General features: G+C 38.8%; 1 protein-coding gene across 1 annotated transcript; it reads left to right on the forward strand.

Moving 5' to 3' along the window:
* The first annotated feature begins 1,062 nt into the window (after window positions 1-1,062).
* Window positions 1,063-21,937, forward strand: gdap1l1 (ganglioside induced differentiation associated protein 1-like 1). Its single transcript, XM_038723329.1, has 6 exons — window positions 1,063-1,643; window positions 8,729-8,921; window positions 13,350-13,523; window positions 15,871-15,965; window positions 18,100-18,214; window positions 18,313-21,937. Exons 1-6 carry the CDS (start codon window positions 1,464-1,466, stop codon window positions 18,654-18,656), a joined length of 1,101 nt encoding a protein of 366 aa, XP_038579257.1. The 5' UTR covers window positions 1,063-1,463; the 3' UTR covers window positions 18,657-21,937.

The following is a 21,937-nucleotide window of genomic DNA, read 5'->3' on the forward strand; positions in this document are numbered from 1 at the left end:
TACAAAGTATCAAAAAGTAAAAGTACTCCTGCAGAAAAAATGGCCCTTGTGACTGATGTGTTTTCATATTCATTATTAAATAGTTGATCATGATGCTTTAACTACTTTATATAAGCCCACATTTAAGTTGATCTAGTGGTTCCTGGGTCGGACCATCCAGAGGGCATGAATATGAGAGGATTACTGCGCACATCAAAGTCAGGTTACAGTTTTGAGGAGCAGCCTTTTTGGTTCCAGTAGCCGCTTGTAATTTGATAAATTGCCTCAAGTGATGTCACTTGAGTCAGCGCCGTCATTTTTTTTTAAATGCCAGAGGTGGAGTTATCAACAAGTGAGCTTACCAGACCTCTGTAGCTCCTCCTTTCTGCTTGAGCCAAGCAGCTCGAGGCTACATTAGCCGCTAATAGCATAACACACCTGATGATTGTGGGTAATGTAGGCCAAGGCCTCTCATCAGATGATGTCATTGTGCAGTAGGCTACAATACAAGAATATAAGAAACGTGAATTAGGCTAATTCATTTTTTGACTTTGCTTTTTTATAATGAGCATACATTTTTATGTCTTCAACAGTTATTTAAATGGAAACTTGAGCTAGAGGTTTAAAAGGGAAATCTCTCTTTGTTGGAAATGTGACAAGGGACCACAGTTAGATAGGCTACTGCTTTTTTTTTTGCAAAGGGTCAGAGTGAAAATTGATTTGAAACTACTGGTTCAGTCTTTAAAATGCCTTGTATTTTCTTAGCTAAACATGTACATTTATATTTTATTTTAAAATGAAAATCTGAAAAGTTACCGCTAATTAAGCTGTCAGATATGCATAGGCCTATAGAGTAGTTAAAGTAGGCCTTTATAATTTCCTTCTGAAATGTAATGAAGTTGAAGTATAAAGCAGCAAAAGTGGCATTATAGGACCTACTTACTTTCACAAATGATAGGTCCAAACATATTGATCTGTTGACATTTACTTTTAGGCCTACTTTTTTGTGTGTTTCTTAGGCCAGCTAGACGATAGACATGCACAATCTACAAACTTTAACCCTGCCTCCGGCCCTGTAGTCAACATCCTCCATGTCCTTAGACTGTGCCCGCTTGACCTTCCACTGAAACGCCCCCTCCGCGGGTTTCCACCGCGCATGTTTGTGCGTCGCTCATCATGTGATGTAACGGTTACACATTGATTTAATTGTAAGTGTAGCAGCATGCTCGAGTAAGTGGCCATTTGCATATGGATTAGGCTGTGCGTGTATTTTACATTTTTTTTAATCTCGGTTTTATTCGGAGGTGAAGCTGATTCCAGCGCCGGAGCTGCCCGAAACTGACGGATGCTGCTGCCTCGTGAACCGATGATGCTGAGCTAGAGCTGCTGAAATCCTCTCTCTCTCTTTCTCTCTCACTCTCTCTTTCTCTCTCCTCTTCTCTCCCTCCTCGCTCCTCTCCTCCACACGCACAAAACGCTCTGTCATGGCGTCTTCCAACCATGTTACCCCCACCAACTGTAGCTGGTGGCCCATCTCAGCCATGGATGAAGACGGTAAAATCACAGACGGGGAGGAGTGCGAGGAACCGACGGCAGAGCTCAAACCCTTCAATAAAGACAGGCTCGTTTTGTACCACTGGACGCAGTCTTTCACCTCCCAAAAGGTAAAAAAAAAAAAGGAGCTTGAAAATGGAGGTGGCTCCATGTATGTCTCTTTGACATGACATGATGCTACAGCGTGGAGCTCCCTGTGTTTGTTTGTTATGATCAAAGCATGTTTTTTTTTTGGTGCATGTTTTATTCCTGCACATACCTCCGGAATATGAATATTATCCTGCAGCTGGGCAGATCTCCCTCTTGAGACGTTTGGGAAAGCGCTGCACCATGGGGTTCGTTTCCTAGACATATAGCAGGATTGGTGTTCAATATTATCTTGTGTTTCATTTACCACTGCATAAATCACACTTTATATCTCATCAGCCTCCACACTTTATTAACACCGTTGGACCTATTATGTCTCCTTGTGGCTGGTAAATTTGGTTACAACCTATGTGCTCTGACACATGACAATCTAAATAATTGATTAAAATGATGTGCAAAACAAACCAAAGGCCATCTTCCCCCTTCTGCAGCTGAATCACATTTTGTTATTTTAATGGCTTCTACCTTTGCTTACCTTGACAGACAGTCACCTGTATTTTTCTTGTTGAATGTGTAAAGCTGTAGTTTATTTATCTACCAAGCTGTTTAAAACTCTGAAAGCAGATGTAATTAATTCACAATAAGAACCATGTGTGAAGCTACAAGAAGGCTTTGTATAACCACAGGGCTTTACTTTATATTAAAGGGGCACTCCACCAATTTCACACCCAGAGATCAGTTATAGTCAGCTGTGAGTACCACTCAGCTGGTGAAAACATATAATGTATAATGTCTTCTGTGGCTCTGGAGGAGGTTTGACAAGTCTGAGAGAAACTAACCCTTGTGATGTCATAGTGATGTCATCAGGTCGGTATCAACTTGGGCTTTGAAACTTCAAGACATGGTGTTTATAAGGCAGAGAGGATCGTATAGAGAGCTGAAGTCCTGAAGTTTGCATCCAAGCTAAACATCTGTTCAACTAGCTTCTGTAACTCAGTGCAATCTCGCATTCTTTGACTGAAAAAAGTTAAGAATGTTTTGGGGGTTTACTCACAAGCTGGCATCCACTACCGTACTCTCTAATATAAACTGAAACCTTAGTGATTTTAACACAGTTAACCAGTGTTTACTTTGTGAAATAAACAACATTTACTTACTCAGTAGATGTCATTTCATAAAATGAATTATCACTTGCTTCTAAAGTAATTTTCCTCTTTAATCTCTGCTGTCTGAAACGTCTACAGCATTCTGTCTTCTCTGTCCTGAGATTATTTAGTAGAGCTGCAACAATTAGTGGATTAATGAATTAATGGTTAGTGCAGTCATGTTTAATTTTGAGTTTTTAAGTTTTAGTCTTATGTGAGAATAAACAGAATATTGTCTGAGTTTTGGACTGATCAGACAAAACAAGCACTTTGATGAAGTCAACTTCAGTTTTAGAAAATTGTCATTTTTCACTTTATATTTTGACTTTTTATAGACAAAATGATTAATCGATTCCTCAAACAAATAATTGGCAGATTAAACACAACAAAAAATATCCCGACTGAGATTCACTCCGATTGTTACACACCATACTGTAGTATTGGTTAAAAATTCTTAATATTAGAAGTTGGTCAATGCCTGTATCATCGCTGCATATTGCCCAGCATGTACTCAGCTATAGTCTCAGACGTAGCACAAAACTCTAGATCTTAAGCCGAGTCACACTACACGATTTTAAGACCTATTTGCCGGTTGGTGAGCTCAGCAAAGCTCACCAGTCGTTATGTGTGAACTACTCAACGACGCATTAAAACGGCTCCTCGACACATCACTGCCACATCGCAGACGCCAGCCAGATATCTAACATGCCAAATATCTGGAGGAGTCAGCCGACTCGACATCTACACCCAGCCAATGAGAGCAGGCAGCTGGCAGAGCAGGCAGCTACTTTTTCACTGCAAAACACTTTTTACTTACCTCCAGCTCTCTCTCGAGCTCAGACAATCCCTGCTACCTGCCTCTGCTAATCCATTCTTTCACCCATATTCTTAGTCTTTACAATTGCTATCTTTATAATAACAAACAACAGCTGTTTCGTATGTAGGTTCGTGTCATTGCCCGTTTCACATTTCCCATGTGTTTTCTTGACAAAACGTGGTTTGGAGACCAGCGTGACAGAGTCATTGTCAGCTCGTGTAGTGTGTGACCCCCTGTCAACGACCAGTCAGGTAGTGTGAACGCCACAACGACTTCAAGACTCCCGTCACAAGACGGCAAATTGTGTAGTCCGAACAGCACGGCAATCTGCCAGCGCTGAAAGTCGTGTATTTTGCACAAGCCTTTAGGCATTTCCTATGGACCGCTCCCCGCATCCACGGCTACAACATTCTAGTATCTCTGTGGGCCCTCCTCAAATGAGGGCCCTGCATACTCTCTCCCACCTTGTCCCCCAAGTCCTACGCCCCTGCCGTCTCTCAGTATATGTGACTGTGCTGTCACCAAACAGACTAATGGGTGTGCATCTTTGGAACAATGCACATGGTTTCCAGTAAAACTGCAGCTCTAAATTTGCACAGAAATCCTGATAATATTTATTTGTGGAATGGTGTATGCCATTTGTTGTTATGCAAGCTGATGCATGCTTTAAATGGCATTTTGGGGATGGCTTTTATGAGATTAAGAGGCCGAGCACTAGGTTGTCCACTCCACCAGAATATAACTGAATGTTTTGTGCCTTAATACAACACAAATACTTGCAACATGATTGGTAAAAGTATCTCCAAAGCACCTTGAAAGATAGTGTTATATTTAGTCAATCTTTTCACTTTTCCTTTCTCTAAAAAGACAAAATGAGACACTTGACAACGAGACACTGATCAAGTGATGATGGCAGGGGAGTCACTTATCAATGAGAAGACAGTACTGTCATTAGATGTTCAGCGGGATTATTTAAAAGTTTGTGTACGCCTCCGCAAGTTCCTGAGGAAAAAGGGAAGCTATGCTTTTGAATTTCTCCTGCACAGCACTTCTTTCCTTCCTCTGTGTTTATAATGCTTCACAACTAACTGCCACTGTAACTGTGCTCCCATAGCCTGAAGTAGGCCATACAGTCATCTAACTCAAATGAGTGATGTACTGTGAACACAACAGATATGATAAAGACAGCTCTAGACAGATGGAGCTTGATACCCTGGAGTAGCACATTTAGAGGCCAGCTTCACAGATCAATACAGCACCGGCAGCCTTAAGCCATGGCTAGAGATTTCCACTTTCAATACGCCTTCTGTGAGGCTGCAGCCCTCTGCTGTTTTCTGTCTGGGTAGAGGGCAGGTGTGTCGTTATGTCAGCAAGTATCTGGTCACTCATTTTAGAATTGACTTCATGTAATTTCCAATATAATTATGCATTACCAACCAGTGGTGGAAGAAGTATTCAGATCTTGTGCTAAATTACCAAAACAGCAATGTGAAAGCAGCAGCAGCAGAAGTTCAGTTCAGTCCAGTTCAGTTTGCTTTATAGGCATGAATGTTTCATTTAAACAATGTTGCCAAAACAACATAGTCAAAAAAGTTTACATGATTAATCCAATCGAGACCATTCAATTCATCATTTATACATTGCAAAAACAAAAATAACAAATACAGATAGAACATAACCTACAAATAAAAGTGAACAAGTTTTAACCTGCCATGCAGCGAATGTTAAGTGCAAGAGTTGGCTGAGTCACTCCCTGTCCCTCAGGTTGTGACACAGGGCCACATACTTGGTGGCAAGGGTTGCCGAATGTCCTTCTCCTAGGATTATTCTTAATTTATTGTTATCTTCAATTTCTTTGAAATCCAGTATTAATCTCAAAATATTGCTCTTTTATGCTTCTATATTATATATATATATTATATATATCTCTTATTCATTTTACTGTTGTAGCTGCTTGAGGTGGCGTTAGTTTTAACAGTTACTTACTTTAGTACAGCGGTTCTCAATTTACATTAGAGATTGACCCCCTTAAAACACAGGATGGGCCAGAGGGTTGGCCTGAGCGTCCTAAACCGGAGTCTAAAGGTGATACTGCAGGTAGTTTGCTTTAGTTTCATGGCTAGATTACTGAACTGGGGCCCCTGGACCAGAGCCTCTGTATGAAGTGACTGGTTGTTGGAAAGTTAATAACGCTACAAAGAGACAAAAAAACTACCACAAAGAGACACTATCCTGTACAGGGTTGGGAGGATTACTTAAAAAATGTAATCCGGAACGATTACTAATTACTTGTTAAAAAATGTAATCAGTGACGTAACCCAAGTACCACAAAATAAAAGTAATGTAGCCTGATTACTTTTAGTTACTTTTGGATTACTTCACTGCTGAATATCCCATTCCCATGAAATCAAAATCAATGTTAAAATGTTTTTATATCATATGCCTTGCACTGGGCGTCATCTGACCCATCAATGACAAAAAATGTTGTTTTGTCATCCTGCACTGGGGACCTGTATTAATTTAGTGACCATTGAAAAGCTTTCTTAATTTTTATGACGCTGCTGAAAAATAGTGTTTCTGGGACCGGGCACCACTGATTACTGTACAAAAGCAAAACTTTATTCCCTGATTTTACTGAAACTGGATCATATTTGATAGAAAATATTATTTGTTTTTCCCTCTGATGTTCCCCTGCTGCTCTGCCTCAACCCTGTGATTTACGGAGTTCCCTGATGGACAGGTAACTTTACTTGTTGCTGTAGTAGGCTAAGTCAGCTAAGCTAATTAGCTCAGTTAGCCTGCAGTTACTGGTCAAATTAGCTTACTCTGCCCGTACTGGGAGCTCAGAGCACCGGAGTGTTTAAACACTGGAGGTTTACAGGTCAGGGGCAGGGGGACCTGGCGGGGAATGATTGCGGGGAGTGACAAGAGCCAAACAGGTGTGACACCAAAATGTGTGACCTATTGATTCTGTGACCCCAATGGGAAGTTAAGCGCCAGAGGCTTTGTTGACAATGTGAAGCGGCTGCAGTTTGGTTGGGTTTAGGTACCAAAAGTACTTGGTTGGGTTTACGTACTAAAAATACTTGGTTATGGTTAGAAAAACATCCTCTTTGGGTTTTGGTCACAGAATCTGATCACAGATTACACAGATTAATAATTAATCAATATCTGTGACGTAGTTATCCATCACAAGCTTTGTGTTTTTACTGGAAACACATAAATAGCAAATAGCACTCTGCTTTACGTTTCATGGGAACTTTGTGCTTAAAGTAATCCCTATATGTAATTCCCTGTTTTTACAAAATGTACCTGTAATCTGATTATTTCCTTGTACTGTAATGGAATACAGTTACTTGATTTTTGTATCCTGATTATGTAACGCTGTTACATGTAATGTAAACCAACCCTGGTCCAGTATCTCTTTCAGTCCGGTGTCTTGCTGCATTGTTGGGTGCCTTTTACATGTCCATGTCCAGAGACCCATTTTCTCATAATCTGTCCATAGCTGTAGGGTATTTGGAGTTACTAATAACAGCTATTATTTCATATTAGGATATTTAAAGTTGTTTAATTGGCACTGTAATTTGTTACACAGAATAAATTAATAATATGCATCCAAGAATCTGTTTTACTCATTTACCAATTGTGCCCCACTTGTTTCAAACTTCCCTGCCCCCAAAGGGTCATATTATAAATCTGGGTGGTCCTGAGATAATTAATGGGGCAGGAAAGAAGAAAAAAACTTATTCTTCTGTTTATTTCTCTCTCTCTCTCTCTTTCTCTAATTTTATTTTTATTGGAAACTTTTAACTCTTTTGCCCTCAGACTGTTAAATCAAACCATGTGAGAAGTTGGTGGAACTTCTAACAACTGAAAGATAACATTAGCACAGCCTTTTCAATAAGGAGTGTTTTATTTTATAAGGTTAAGGTTATAAGGTTTAATAAGGTTTGTAAAAAAAATTTAAAATCGGACTCTAAAAGCCCGTTTACTATTAGCAGATAAATGTAGTAGCAAGTTACAAGTCATAATCACTGTGAAATTTATATTTCCCTCTGAAATGTAATGAAATAGAAGTATAAAGTACAATGAAATAGAAAAACTCTATCTCAAATTCATGCTTCAGTACAGTACTAAATGTACTTATTACTTTCCACCACTGTTAACAGCAAAAGTAGTAGTAACATAAATTGTTAAGTAAAGGAGTTTATTTTGTGCCTCTCAGCTGAACTTGGCATCATCACTAAGTAGTGACTAATATCATTATATAACAAACTCTTGTAGCAGCAGTGACTGTGTTATTGTGGGCATCACCGAGGGGCCGCTCAGCACCGTCAGACTGGGACCTGAAATGTTTTACAGTTTTATATAGAAGCCCTTGATTTAGTGTGTAACAGTGATCTAAAATGCTTTTTCACTTTGATTTTGCTGCTGCATTCATAGGTTTGTTCCTGCTGTCAAAGCCAGTGGTAATGACTGTGTTACTAAATCATTCTGTTTTATTTCATTACATCATGTCTGGCCATGTTCAGCAAAACTCCCATTTTGCTGTTCCTCCTAAGCGGCCAAATGTAGGACTTTATGCCCCAAGTGTCATCTCTGTTCATTAATCTTATTCCCACTAATAGCTCTCCATGGACCTTGGCTTATCCTTCATCCCGCTAGCAATGGAACCTGACTGTCCTGGAAGGTTTTAACTCAAACCTTAGCACGCTGTAAAGCATCTCATTAGTTTGCCCGATCACACAAACAATTCAGCTCCGCCTTTTTATTCTACACAACACAAACATGGCTTTTGTGTGTCATAAACTAAGAGCTGAAGCTATTAGCTATAGTCTGCTAAGCTTTGGTAATATTGCAGTAACTATTTTCAACAGCGTAAAACCAGATTTGTAGTGCAATGTTTTTGTTTTACTTAAGATAAAATGGAGTCTTACTCTTTCTTTTCTGTTTTCAGTTTTTTTAAATAAAATAATTAATACTTATTAAAGCAACAAAATGTTCCCTAGTTCAACCATCTGTATATTAACATATATATATATTTATTAGAAATGAAAACGTGTAGTGTGTTTAGAGTGTGCACACGGCTGTCTAATGTTAATCTTTTAACACCATGTCATGTTGCGTGTGCCTATGATTGCAGGTACGTCTAGTCATTAATGAGAAGGGTCTGGTCTGTGAGGAAAGGGATGTGAGCATGCCGCTGCAGGAGCACAAGGAGCCCTGGTTCATGAGGCTGAACCTGGGGGAGGAGGTCCCCGTCTTCCTCCATGGGGACACCATCATCAGCGACTACAACCAGATTATAGATTACCTGGAGAAAAACTTTGTGGGAGGTATGGTACAGTAATAAATGTGGTTCCTGTTTAATGAGTCTGTTTGTCTATCAGCTCTTCACTTTAAACTTTTATTTTAAAAGCACGACTTAAAGCGTAGGCAGATAAAAATAAGTTGTTGGACCACAATTAACAGTTTGCTAAACCCCTTCTCGGGTCAGCGGGTGTCCAAACAAAGATTAGCAACCGTAACTAGTCATGGCAGGTCTGTCAAGCTTTGGGTTTCTCTGCATGCTGAAGTGGTGTGCATGGGGCTTTAGCAATAGCAATACTCAGCTTTTAAAAAGTTGTTTTTTTTAAGTCTTTCCAAAACAAACGCACAAGAGAAAAAGTATAAGGAATGGATTAAATAGTGCTTGTGAATATTCTTAGTCATCCAAGTCATACTTAACCAAGGTAGGTCAAAATAAAGGACAACTGGACTTGGTTGAGTCCACTCCCCTTGATTTGAACCCACCTTGGATGTTTAAACAGTGTGTTCATCTGGTCCAACATGAGAGTAATTTTTAGCATTCAGTGAGTTGAGTTATCGAAAATCTGGTGGGAGAAAGATATTGCGGCTAAGGAGCATATCATATGTATATTAGCTAACTCCATAAGTTTGTGGGCTATAGGTGATGTTAAAAAAAGCCCTGTTCATGACTAACACATCTACTGTGGCAGCCTGTCCTCGAAGCTATCAGAGTAATGCTTAACATTGTCCTGCTCTTTAGTGGACTTTGGGTTGTTTGCACTCCAACTAACCCAGTCAAACTCGTTATCCGAGATACCGTTACATTCGGCATCAATTAGGCCGCGTCCGAAATCACTCCCTTTTTTTTATAATATATTGCACTACATTTACTGTCAGTCATTTTATTTTAGTGATGGAATTCTGAGCTTATGTATATGTTTCCACAACATAGTGCCCTCAAAAATTGGTACAAAAAAGTAAAGATTTTGGCAACTTTCTGCTGGCAATCCCACAAGGCATTGCTGTTAACAAGAGAGTGATTGTGACACATTCTGTCTAAAAATTATAATAATTAAAAAAGTATATTAGCTAAGCAGCCAAACAAGATTATATTAGAACGAAATAACAGTCTGATCTTAAGTCTTCCATTCTAATATTATTAATACTAGGAATTTTTTTATTTCCATGTTTTCTACATGGATAATGTGGTTTAGCTTCAGTCTTTCAGTACAATATCATGTATGTAGCAATCAAATGCATGTTTAGGACCCCTTTCACAAGATTTTCATTTTAAAACAGCTGGAAAAATTAAAAAGTCCGCAGGAGACAGTGTTTTTATTATTAGCTTGAATAACTAATATTCTGTCTGCAGCTGATCAAATCCACTAGCAACAGTTGTTGTCATTTCAGGCAGTAAAATTGATGGTTGCTATAAATGAGAAGCCTGCTTGTCTAAGCTTCTGTCTAAAATCAAGGAGCAACAGATCATGGTTCTATTGGCGCATTTGTGAAACAAACATTATATTAATTATTTTACTACAAACCAATTGACACAAATTTAATCAAAGGTTTTTGCAAATCCAGTGTTACTCAAGAGCTACAGAAAATATCCGGCTGCATTCTCCCAGTTTGTGAAGCTGGGATAGCAAAGACGACTGGAAGCCATTCGAGGCCATCTGTCGTCCTTGTACAATGTGTGTCAGTGTGTACTGTACTGTGAAAATCTGTAAGTCATTGCAACAATGACTTTGAACCAATGTCACCAAGATGAACTCCTTTGATTAGATTAGATGAAACTGGAGTGATCTCTGGGGGGAAATTTGTGGCAGCCGCAAACAAGACACAGATACAAACACGATAGCAACATTTTTCAACAAATCCAACAAATAGTTAAGATGTGTTATTATGTAAAATGTGTGTTGTGAGGCACATTTCATCTGCTGCCTTTGCAGTTCCAAGAGAAAGCAAATGTTAAGATGCATACACCTAATCCTGTTATCTCTGTGTGTTGTGTTATAGTATCTGTGGGTGGCGTGTCCCATAGATCCGTCAGCTTAGACGTTGTGTAATATTCTGGGAGCATCAAACCAGTAAAGGCCTGAGGAATGTCAGCCAATAACTGGAGAACTCCCTTGTCGTAGTTTAGTTTGTGGTCACTTGTCCAGAGCAGCGATGCTTGAAGGCTTTGCAGAAGATCTGGTTCACTGCGTGCACAGTAATAAAAGGCTAGAAGGCAGTAACAGACCCTGGTGTTTGATGTCTTGTTCCCATTCAGACCCATTCATTTTAAGCTATTTGATAGATTGCAGCATGCAGGTAATTTAATTTATTTCTTTTGGAACAAGTTAGTTTGAAGTTGTACTAGAATCTGCAACCATAACATCATTCAGTATTTTCCAACAGTCAGGTGACAGTGTATTTGCTTTGAATCCACCACATGTTTTAAAACCAGACCTCAAGCTGGACATGCTTTTAGCCAGTAGTCAATCTGCTGGATAAGACTTACAGATATGGCTTTTCTCTGTGTGTAAATCCCTAATGAATGCTGGCAATGTTGACTGCAGCTGGCCTGGAAAGTGCAGATGTCTCAGAAAAAAGACTCACACCAGTACAGAGCTGCGTAGTGCCAACTCAAACTGCTTTACAGTGCTGTTGAGATGCAGCAAAAGGGCTCTTACTGTGTGAAAACTATTTATCGACAACAATCAAACAATCAATGCCTCTATTGCTCTTATATTTTGTAATGTGCATCGCTGTCGCCAAGACAGTTCGAGCACTGGCTTGTTCTTCAGATAGGTTTGGCTCTGCTGCATTGGACCACCTAGAGGAACGCTGCACGGGATGCCCAGGTCGGCATGCCGATCCTGGGACTGATTACTCAGCTATCTGGAGCCCTGCCAGGTGCAGCTCCACCCTCCGCAAGCTTCTCCATTGGCCCAAACATCCTCAAGTGGCCCACTGCCTATCTCTGTCTTGTCAGCGATGCCGTCCCCATGCTGGCTGTGACCCTGCACAGAGATAAATATGTTTCATCCTTAGTACTGAATCTCAGCAGCAGGTCATTCAGTTGAACACCATCCCTAAGTTGAGTGCTAACATAAGAATTAAGACAGCAAAACATATAAGCTGGTTCAACATTTTGCAAAGAGTTAGATGAGAAGATCAATACCACTCTCATATCTATACAGAAATGTGAAGCTACAGCTAATAGCCAGTTAGCTTAGACTTAGCATAAAGAAACATGGTGAAACCGCTAACCTGACTCTGTTTAATAACATTCTGCAGCCTTGTATTTAAAGGGACCATTTAAATGAGGCCCTGAGCTCGGACTTGGAGACTACAGATTTTTAACAGAAAGCCTGTGTGGCAGACTACGTGCGGACTTTATGATGTTGAAGATTACTCTGACAAAGTATTGAGTTGAATTATAGGAAATGTAGCATCCAGTGTTAGGAGACTGACCCATAGAGACTAAAAGTAGGTCTTTCTTAGCTTCAGTTTGATCATTTTCTGTTTCACAAATCTGTCTCACAACTTTATGGAAGTGTAATACAAAAGCAGTGAATACCCCAGAGGCGTTCTTAGACATAAAGCTCTACTGGGGCACAGAACCCAACAATAATATCTTGCAAGATATTTATGATTTACAGGGGCTATGCTGAAGTTTGTCAGTAGAGTAGATTCTGGATCATAAGCCAGTACAAGGACAGCTGATTCAAATCCAGTACTAGCGCATACCCATTCCAGACGTCTTTAGCAGGTCACACAGACCCAGGTGAAATGCCTCTGGTCAAAGCCCTTTCTGACATGACGGTGCCAATATTAATCGGTTAAGTGAAGGAAGCTGGTGAGGCACACACTGACACATTTCATACACTTTAATCAAAAATATATGAACATTTTCATGGGGAATGAGGGCTTTTGTGCCCCAGTAGAGCTTTATGTCTAGCAACACCCCTGAGCTACTGAATGAGAGTAGTATTCATATTCTCATGTAAAAATAAAATACCAAAATCTCAAACTATTCCTTTAACCTGAGCAACAGCTTACTTGTTAGTCTCTAGGATTTTGTTTTAGATTGCTTTAGTATTGTTTAAATGTCAGGCTTTGTAAAATGTGACCAGTGGTGTGTAACACACAGCGAGGGGTGTCATCTGTTACCAGGTTACCATGCTGTGTATCTGACAGCTGAAGCACTGAGAATTGTGTTATTTTAGGGACGTATAACAGCAAGCTTAATGACAGTTGCTTGGAAACCTCAGATGTTTTGGGAAGTTTATGAAAATATACCAAGAAAACTACTGTGCAACTTTGTTCTAGAGTTATTTTAATTGTGTTGTTTCCACATTATGTAGTTCCTTGAATGATGAATGTTTTTCTGTTCCTGCTTATCTTCAGAGAGGCATGACAAGGTTCGAGCTACATTCAAATGTTTTCTCTCCATTGCTATTTTCATATCGGTGTCTCGCCCGCAGACACGGTGGCGCAGCTGATTCCTGATGCAGAGTCGCCTCTCCATGAGCGTGTGCAGCAGTACCGTCAGCTACTGGATGGTCTGCCCATGGACGCTTACACACACGGCTGCATCCTTCATCCAGAGCTTACGACTGACTCTATGATCCCAAAGTACGCCACCGCAGAAATACGTAGTAAGTGAAGCCAGCTCACAACTGTTTATAATTCTGCATTAAATATGAGAAACTAATGGATCTGATTTTGTAATTAAATAGATCAAGCCAATTCCAGTAAAAGTGGTATCAATCTCCTTATCTAACTCTTGGCAAGAAAGTGAATAAGCGTATTTCTCAAAATCCGATACTTTGTGCAGGTCGTTCGGGAGCCCTGGGGGAACTGACTGCTAAAATTAACCTGGTTTGAAGTTGGGAATCTGTAACTGATAAAAGACCTCTGCCCAACAATCTCGAACTAGGTACAGCGAGGCCACAAAGAACTTCAAAGTATAGTCAGCTTTGAATACAAATCTGAAATATTTTCCTTAAGGTGCTAACAGTGATGCCAAATAAAAACAGCTTTTAGGCTTTCCAAATTAGCTTTACTGGGACTGGGCGTCTCTCAACTGTAAGGAACTCTTCGACAGTATGGAGTCCTGCTTTGCCCGTGAGAGTTCATCCTGCTCAAACCATTGTTCCTAAAAAGACCCACAGTATAAAGACCAAATGGCCTCTCAGTGGAGACCAGAGCCAGAACCATGAATTACCAGAAACAGACTGGACTACAAATTCTGGAAACTGAATCCACTCAAGTGTGTATAACACACAGAGGCACACAGGCACTCGTATTGTGCATCAACGCAGCATTATTTAATGTGACAGTGTGTTCTGCTGCATGTTCACACATGTTTATTCTAGAGTAGATGCATGTGTGTCTACAGGTGTGTGCGGTTTATTGGCAATAGATAATGATAAGTATGTAAAGTATAAAATGTATTTGTAAAATGTGAAGGTTGGCAAGATAAAAAGTAGATGATATTGTTGTTTTTGTCCAACTTTCTGGATGTATTTACACACACATACTATGTATGTGTTTATACTATGTATAATAGATATATAATATTGCACAGTACAGTCTAGTCCTGCTCTATATATGAAAAGTGCAATGAGATAACCTTTGTTATTAATTGGTTTTATATAAATAAAATTTGAATAAAATTGTTTTTTAAAATTTCTATTTCTGCAGCATAATATTAATAGTTTTCAGTGTTTGAACTCATTAATCTGAGCATTTACAAGCTCTCGAGGTTGAATGAGCTTTAACTTTGGGAACAAGTCTCCCAAGCAAAAACAACAGACAGGCATTAGAAATGCAAAGCTATTCACCTTCCTTGCAGCATTTTCCGCATCATCTGCAAACAAATCCCTGCTTTTATGTGCCCGACGTGATTAGCATTCTGTGTAATTTGACGCTACTCAATACCAAAAAACCCTTAAGCAGCAGATTGTAGTGATGCCAGGTTTATATATCCCAACAGCTGATATCAGGCCTCTCAGTCTGAACTGTAGTGCTCTTTCCATCAAGTAATGACCTCAGTATGTAAATCAAAGCAATGACCTGGATGAAACGAAAATCTGCAGCAAAATCAATTATCAAGTTAAACTCCGGTCACCCTGTATTGCATCTGTAAAATCAATCTGATGGAGTATTAAATGGAAAGCATCAGCGATGTTTGTATTTAATTAACCACTTTGTATTATCTAAAATCATTTTTCACTCTAGTATTAAAACGGTCAAATATGTTGCACACTGAAGGTATAACAAAAAAAACTCGCTTAATCACATACTTCCAGTGCAGCAACAGTAAATACTGAGAATCACGAACTGAAAACATTTAAAATATCTATAAGGGTGGATTGTTGTCATTAAAAGCATGACACTGACTATATTTTGTATTTTGTTATTTGTTATTTTTGTAACAAAACCCATGAAAAGACCTAAAGTAACAACGTGTTAGTCCGTCTCTCAATACTTTATGACGTACCCTGTTTGCGGCCATCAGCCTCAAGCCGATTGGTTCCTACTGAAAACAGGTCACAAATATATACTTTAATTTAAAACAGCTTTTTTCAGCAAACTTTACTTAAATAGGAGAAAATAGTGCATTTGTTTGGCGGGAACCATTTTCAGCTGGGGCTTAATCCACATTTGTATCTCTAGTGAGTATTTCTGGCAGCAGGACGCTGTATACTAAGTGGGATTGAGTCAAAATCAACTCCTTGGAGGATTAAACACACTCATCTTTAAAATATGCACTGTGGTTGATTGGAAAATGTTGTTCAATATCCAGTAATACCTACAAAGACTAAGGACTATATGCACATATAGATGATCTCTCAAGCAACATGTTCAACAACAGGACAGCAGACAAACGACATTATTTAGATTTGTTCAAATAGCAATTCTGTTGAAATCAATCTTTTTTCCACCAAATGGTAGATCAAGACACTATTTATGTGTCCTTTGTGTGTGTGTGTGTCTCAGGACACCTGGCCAACGCTGCGACGGAGCTGATGAAGTTGGACCATGAGGAGCCTCAGCTGACAGAACCGTACCTGTCCAAACAGAAGAAGCTCATGGTGAGTTTATGTGTGCATTCATTTGATTAAAAAGAATTAATTTATCACTTGTCCTCATTATATGGTAATTATGTGAATAAGGGAGAGGCAACCTCTACGAAACGTTTTTTAAAAGAAAGAGAAAAAACAAACTAAAAACAAAATATATCTACATTGAAATTTTGTCGTGCTTTTTGACACATTACTAATGATGGGATAAAGCTGTTCTAATGAGATTTAAGGGAAATATGAATGAATAAATTAATGGATGCTTATAATTGACTAAATAATAAAGACACCGTCACTTAATTTATACCTTAAGGGTGTTTATATTTTAATTTAAGTGCAAGCTAATGAATTCTATGGGGTTTCCCCTTAAAACCCTTTTATCTATACAGAAAACCCATTAAAACCCCTTTTAATAATTAAAAGACCATTCATTTACATTTTAAACCTGAGCTTAAACCCTTTAAATATCATTAAGTTTGCACCTGATATATATACATATTTCAGACCCAATAACTGTAAGTATGAGCACAGAAATATAATGGATTTTGTGATAGACAAACTCACTGCAAGTCAAACATGTCTTTATTAGAGTTTAACACTCTGACAGATATTTAATTTCCCAAACTGTATTGGACCAGATAATTGAATTTCCAAGTCTGCAGCTGAGGGAAATTTCATCATGAACAACCTTCAGTAATTTCCTCTAATTATGCTACTGTGCAGCATGCAGATCCTATTCGCATGCTGCACAGTAGCATAATGTCGGTTTGACCTAAATACAATTCACATTGACCTGGAGAAAATATCCAGGTGTAATGATTTTTTGCATCTGTTACAAAGACATTTTTTTTTACCATTTTACATTCTGCTAATAATAGAGAGTGTAAAACGTGTTGTACATGATGATAAGCTGAAAACTAAGTAGACAATAACAGCTGTTTCAACTGTGTGAGTGTGTGTCATGCCAGAATGTTTAAAAAAAAAAAAATCTACACTAACAATGTGGCTCTGGCTCTACGAATGGCAGTGTGTTGATTGGTTGGTCGGTCACTTTGGTCCAGACTGAATTATCTCAGCAACTAGATGGATTAGAACAACATTTTGCAGACATTTATAGTCCACAGAGGATGAATCATAATGATATTTGTGTTCTCTTGAGTTTACCTCTAGGGCCACCATGAGGTTGATATTTATGGTTATGAGTGACTTGTAGGTGATCCCTTAGCTTTTCATTTAGTGCCATCCAATACTGGTGCTCGACTGGCACTAATTTACTTCCTCCAATAGTCAGCCTGAGCTGTACTTTAAGATAAGATAGAACTTTTCAATTTATCCCGATGAAAAGTGTTGTGCAGCAGTTGCTGTACAAAGTACAGAAGAGTGCAAATAAAAACTAAATAAAGACAATAAAGATTATCAATAAAGTGTAAAAACAAATGTACACAATGACAGAAATGTAAACAGGTTAATGAATCATAAAAATCTAATTTTGCATTTAGTGCTAATTAGAAAATGTGAGCATGCTACTTAGTTAACTAGGAAAGTTAACTAGTTGGTTTAGATGGTAACTGTGGCCCAGAGTGTGTTCCTGTAAAGTGGGTGAGGCCACTGGGCTATATCACTGAGCCTTTTCTGCACACTCTGCGTAAGTCAAAATCCACGATACATATCGTTGTGAAGATAAAATAACAATGACAGTGGAAAGTTGGCAGGTGATATTTCGTTTGAATAAAAAAAACATATATTGTGTAGTGTATGTATAGTTGTTTGTCTTCCAAGTATGTTGATTTGGTCAAACAGTTTTTTAAAAAGAGCAACATCTTATTCACTAAACTATATAGATGATTAGAGGGGATATTGGAGCTGGGCCCATTTAAACATTATACCTGCTGCAGCATGTTAGCATGCTTATGTTAGCATAATATATAATAATATAATCTAACATGTGGTACATACATATTTTTTGTTTATTAACATTTTAACTACTAACAACCACAAGTCACTTTTCTTAAAGCAGCTGGAGTAAAATGAAGTCTGTATATATAACATCTTCATTTTACTTTATGATACTAAGAATATCCAACTATGCATACTGGTTTGCCTCTTGGAATTAAAGTATTTTTGCCTTTTGTAAAATGACTGTTAGGCAAAAATCTTGGACCACGATAATGTGAATTACCTGAAGAAAATTCTGGGGGAGTTAGCCATGGTTCTGGATCAAGTGGAGGCTGAACTGGAGAAAAGAAAACTAGAGTATCAAGGTATGTCCAGACGCTTGTCATCTTCTGTCATAATAGCACCGAAACATGTTCCAAATATTTTCAACAATGTTTTCATGAACATTTTCATTCCCTTGCAGGTCAAAAGTGTGAGTTGTGGCTATGTGGACCTGAATTTACACTAGCTGATGTCTGCCTCGGAGCCTTGTTGCACAGGCTCAAGTTCTTGGGACTTTCTAAGAAATACTGGGAGGACGGCAGCCGACCCAACCTGCAGTCCTTTTTTGTGCGTGTCCAAAAACGCTACGCTTTCCGCAAGGTCTTGGGCGACATCCACACGACCCTTCTGTCTGCCGTCCTACCCAACGCTTTCCGGATGGTAAAAAAGAAGCCACCGTCCTTCTTCGGGGCCTCTTTTCTCATGGGCTCACTTGGAGGGATGGGCTACTTTGCCTACTGGTATTTAAAAAAGAAATATATGTAGTGAATGCCCTCTTGTTGTGTTAAATGTCTGTGTATTTGTGTGATGTTTCAACTTTTCTGTAATGTTTTATGACTGCAGGAAAACATAATGAATCTATATAGAGAACACTATTACTTACCTGGGTGAACAAAGAATATTAAAACATTCCATAATAAGAAATCTTGACAGCACATTTTCTGGTAATCAAGGCCTTCATTGAGTTTAATTTCTGGCAACTTGCAGCTCTTGTGCTGGTAAGTCCTTGTTTATCTTTTGTTGGAGCCATGCATCGGGTCCACTTGTACTGAAAACCTAAAGTAGAAACCCAGATAAAATGTTCAACACAGTAACACCAACAGGGGTTAACTGACCTTCGCATGCCACAATTATATTCATTACTCATACCTGCTCTTTACTCCTCCATCAGCCTGAGGTTTAAACGGTAAACCCACAGGAAAATGTACATGACAAATACTTTCTGATAATTGCTGTGCTGCCAGAAACTGCCACATGAAATGATGAAAGGATGGAGGCAAACTGTAATGGAATAGTTAAGGCCTTTTGGGAAATACGCTTATTCACGTCCTTGCCAAGACCACTCTCATGTCTGTATGTTAAAAGTTAAGCTACAACCAGCAGACAGTTAGCTTAGCTTAGCTTAAAGACTGGAAGCTTGGGGAAACAGCTAGATAGCTCTGTCCAAAGGTAACAAAATCTACGTCAGAACACAAACCCTTATCCTTACTGCTAGCATTCAGTTAGCTTAGCATGAAGATGGAAAACAAGGGGAAGCAAGCCCCAGTATTCAATTATGCTTAAAGACTCTTTCAACCATCTGGATAAAAACATCTGTTGCATGAGCATTTCTTTAAACCCATTTCACAAGTTGTAACTGTATTTTTTAATCCAGAGAGGCAGATTTTACATATGTACATGCTCTGTTTGAATGATATAAATGCATTAGGCTATTTTGTATTAAAATATCAAATATATCAGTTACATTTAACGATGTAACTGATATTTTTAAAAAGAAAAGGTTCATATTGTACAAATTGCGCAAGGAGATTCGATCTTTGTTTGGATGAAGAAACAGAGGTGCAAAATGTTAAATTTTTAATGCAGCAAACATAAAATCTTCTTTACCCAGATGGTTAGAAGAGTCTTTGAGGATTATGGAAATATTGATAAATGTTTCCATCTTTGTTTTTCAGGAAAAGCAGATGCTTAGCGCTGTAATGCTAATGCTGTAATGGTGATACATGACAGACACAAATTGGGGCTAGCTGTTGCCCCCTTACTAGTCTTTATGCTAAGCTAAACTAACAAGCTACAGTAGAATAATATTTAACAAATAAGATATGAGAGGTATCAATCTTCTCATTTGACACTCCGAAAGAATGTGAACATGTGCATTTCCCAAAATGTCAAACTATTCCTTTAACTAACTGTACACCCTACACACAACAAAACACAGAGACACACGTGCACTCAGAGTGAGTTTATTTAGAGCACCACAGATCACACAACACACACACTGGTCCACTGTCACTCTCTTTTGTCGCTGGGCAGGAGCTCAGACGTTACAAATCTTGGGTGTTTGAAAAATTACACTTGGCTGAACTCGTGGTAAAATTGTAAATTCTGCATCTATGACACAATAGTGTTGCGTTAGGTTTTAGAATGTACATTTCATTGCATGGGTACTTTCTTATTGTGTAAGCATTTTGTGACGATACTGACACTGAGGGTTGCGTGTCGCCCAGAAGCAGAATTTATAATCACTACAAAACATCAAACACCACATTTTTCTAAATGTTCTGTTGCTAATTGTAACCTTTGAAGCACCTGCACTGTACAGTGTGTTGGAGATGGTCCCTCAGCAATACTGAGCAAGAAAAATCACTGGATTTTTACAGCGGCTTGTTTGTCGCCAACTCCTCCTGACAGATGCAAGATTGTTTTTACAGATAGATATTTTTAATTATACATCGTCTCATTTATTTTACCGTGCTGAATTTTCAATGAGCCTAAAGGTTAAATAATGGGAACAGGGGAGGAGAAGCTGGCTCATCTGAAGGCTTATAGGAATATGACAAGCAAAAAGAAAAAGCCTTTCCCTCCCGGCGAGCCTTGCCAGCTGTCTCGTTTGTTGATGCAGTGTACTTTTCTCGCTCCGCACTCGCCCTTCATGGGAGCCTTTCTGCTTTTTCTTTGTCAGACCTCCAGGGTTTAACGTTATAATTCTGCTCCTGAACCGTGTGCTTTTAAGTTTTAACTCATTATGTGAGATACTGGAGTGGTGAGCTGCTTTTGGTTTTACGGCTGGTTATACGGACATTCTTGCAGTAAAGATCACAGTACAGGATAACTGTCAAGCCTTGGATAATGAAGAAAACGTATGTGAGTTTTTCCAGTTAGGATGCTCCCTGTTTTCTTCTGCTACAGGAACTCGTCTCTGCAGGTGGTGATTGGCTGCACGGTGCAACCGTGGCAGAAAATGCTGAACCAAAGACAATAATCAATGCTCCTTTAATAGCAGCATCTCCTTGCTGTGTCACATCTGATAATAAATCTGACTTTCATCCAGAAAGCAGAAGTGTAGAAGCTGTAGTTCATTAATTCCAGTTTCATGTTTGATATTGACAGCGCGGTTTAGCTATATAGATATAACTGTTTGGAATCAATCATTTAATTCCTGGAAAGAAATTTGAGATATGCATTAAGGGGAAACAGGGAGGTTATTTGTTTCAAACTGTTCTTGCATGAGCCGCGGTGATGTAAGTGGCACAGAAGATTCAAAAATATATATGAACTTGTCCAAGTTTCGAAGCAAGCAAGAGGACACAAAGGTGTAAAGTACCATCTCCTGTTGCAATTTATTTATAAAACTTACTTAATTGTTATTCATGTTGATTTTTCAGTGCTTAAACATTCACTTATTGTGTTAATTGACAAACAGCAGATGACAATGCGGTGGAGAAAATGTCAAGAAACTTCATGACCAGCCAATCATTGTGTAGGCTTGGTGCGTTTTGATTACTGCGGGCACACCTGCTACTGCTCTGCTGCTTCTTCTGACTGAAATCATGCTACCTGACGGGTTGGATCTGTACTTCTTGGAACACACAGTTCAAGTCGAGGAAATCCTAGTTGTGATTTGTGGCCATTATATTTCACTATAGTATTTTTTTATTTTTTACTTTTTATTTTTTATATTTCTATATATGCATTTATTTATGGTGCTTTTTATGATGTTTGTTCATAAGCCTTAATTTATTCAGTTGCCATCAAAGACAAATAAA

This window comes from Micropterus salmoides, unplaced genomic scaffold (genome assembly GCF_014851395.1).
Source record: "Micropterus salmoides isolate LMB-PRFRI ecotype aquatic unplaced genomic scaffold, ASM1485139v1 Ms_hic_scaffold_16, whole genome shotgun sequence".
Lineage (NCBI taxonomy): Eukaryota > Metazoa > Chordata > Actinopteri > Centrarchiformes > Centrarchidae > Micropterus > Micropterus salmoides.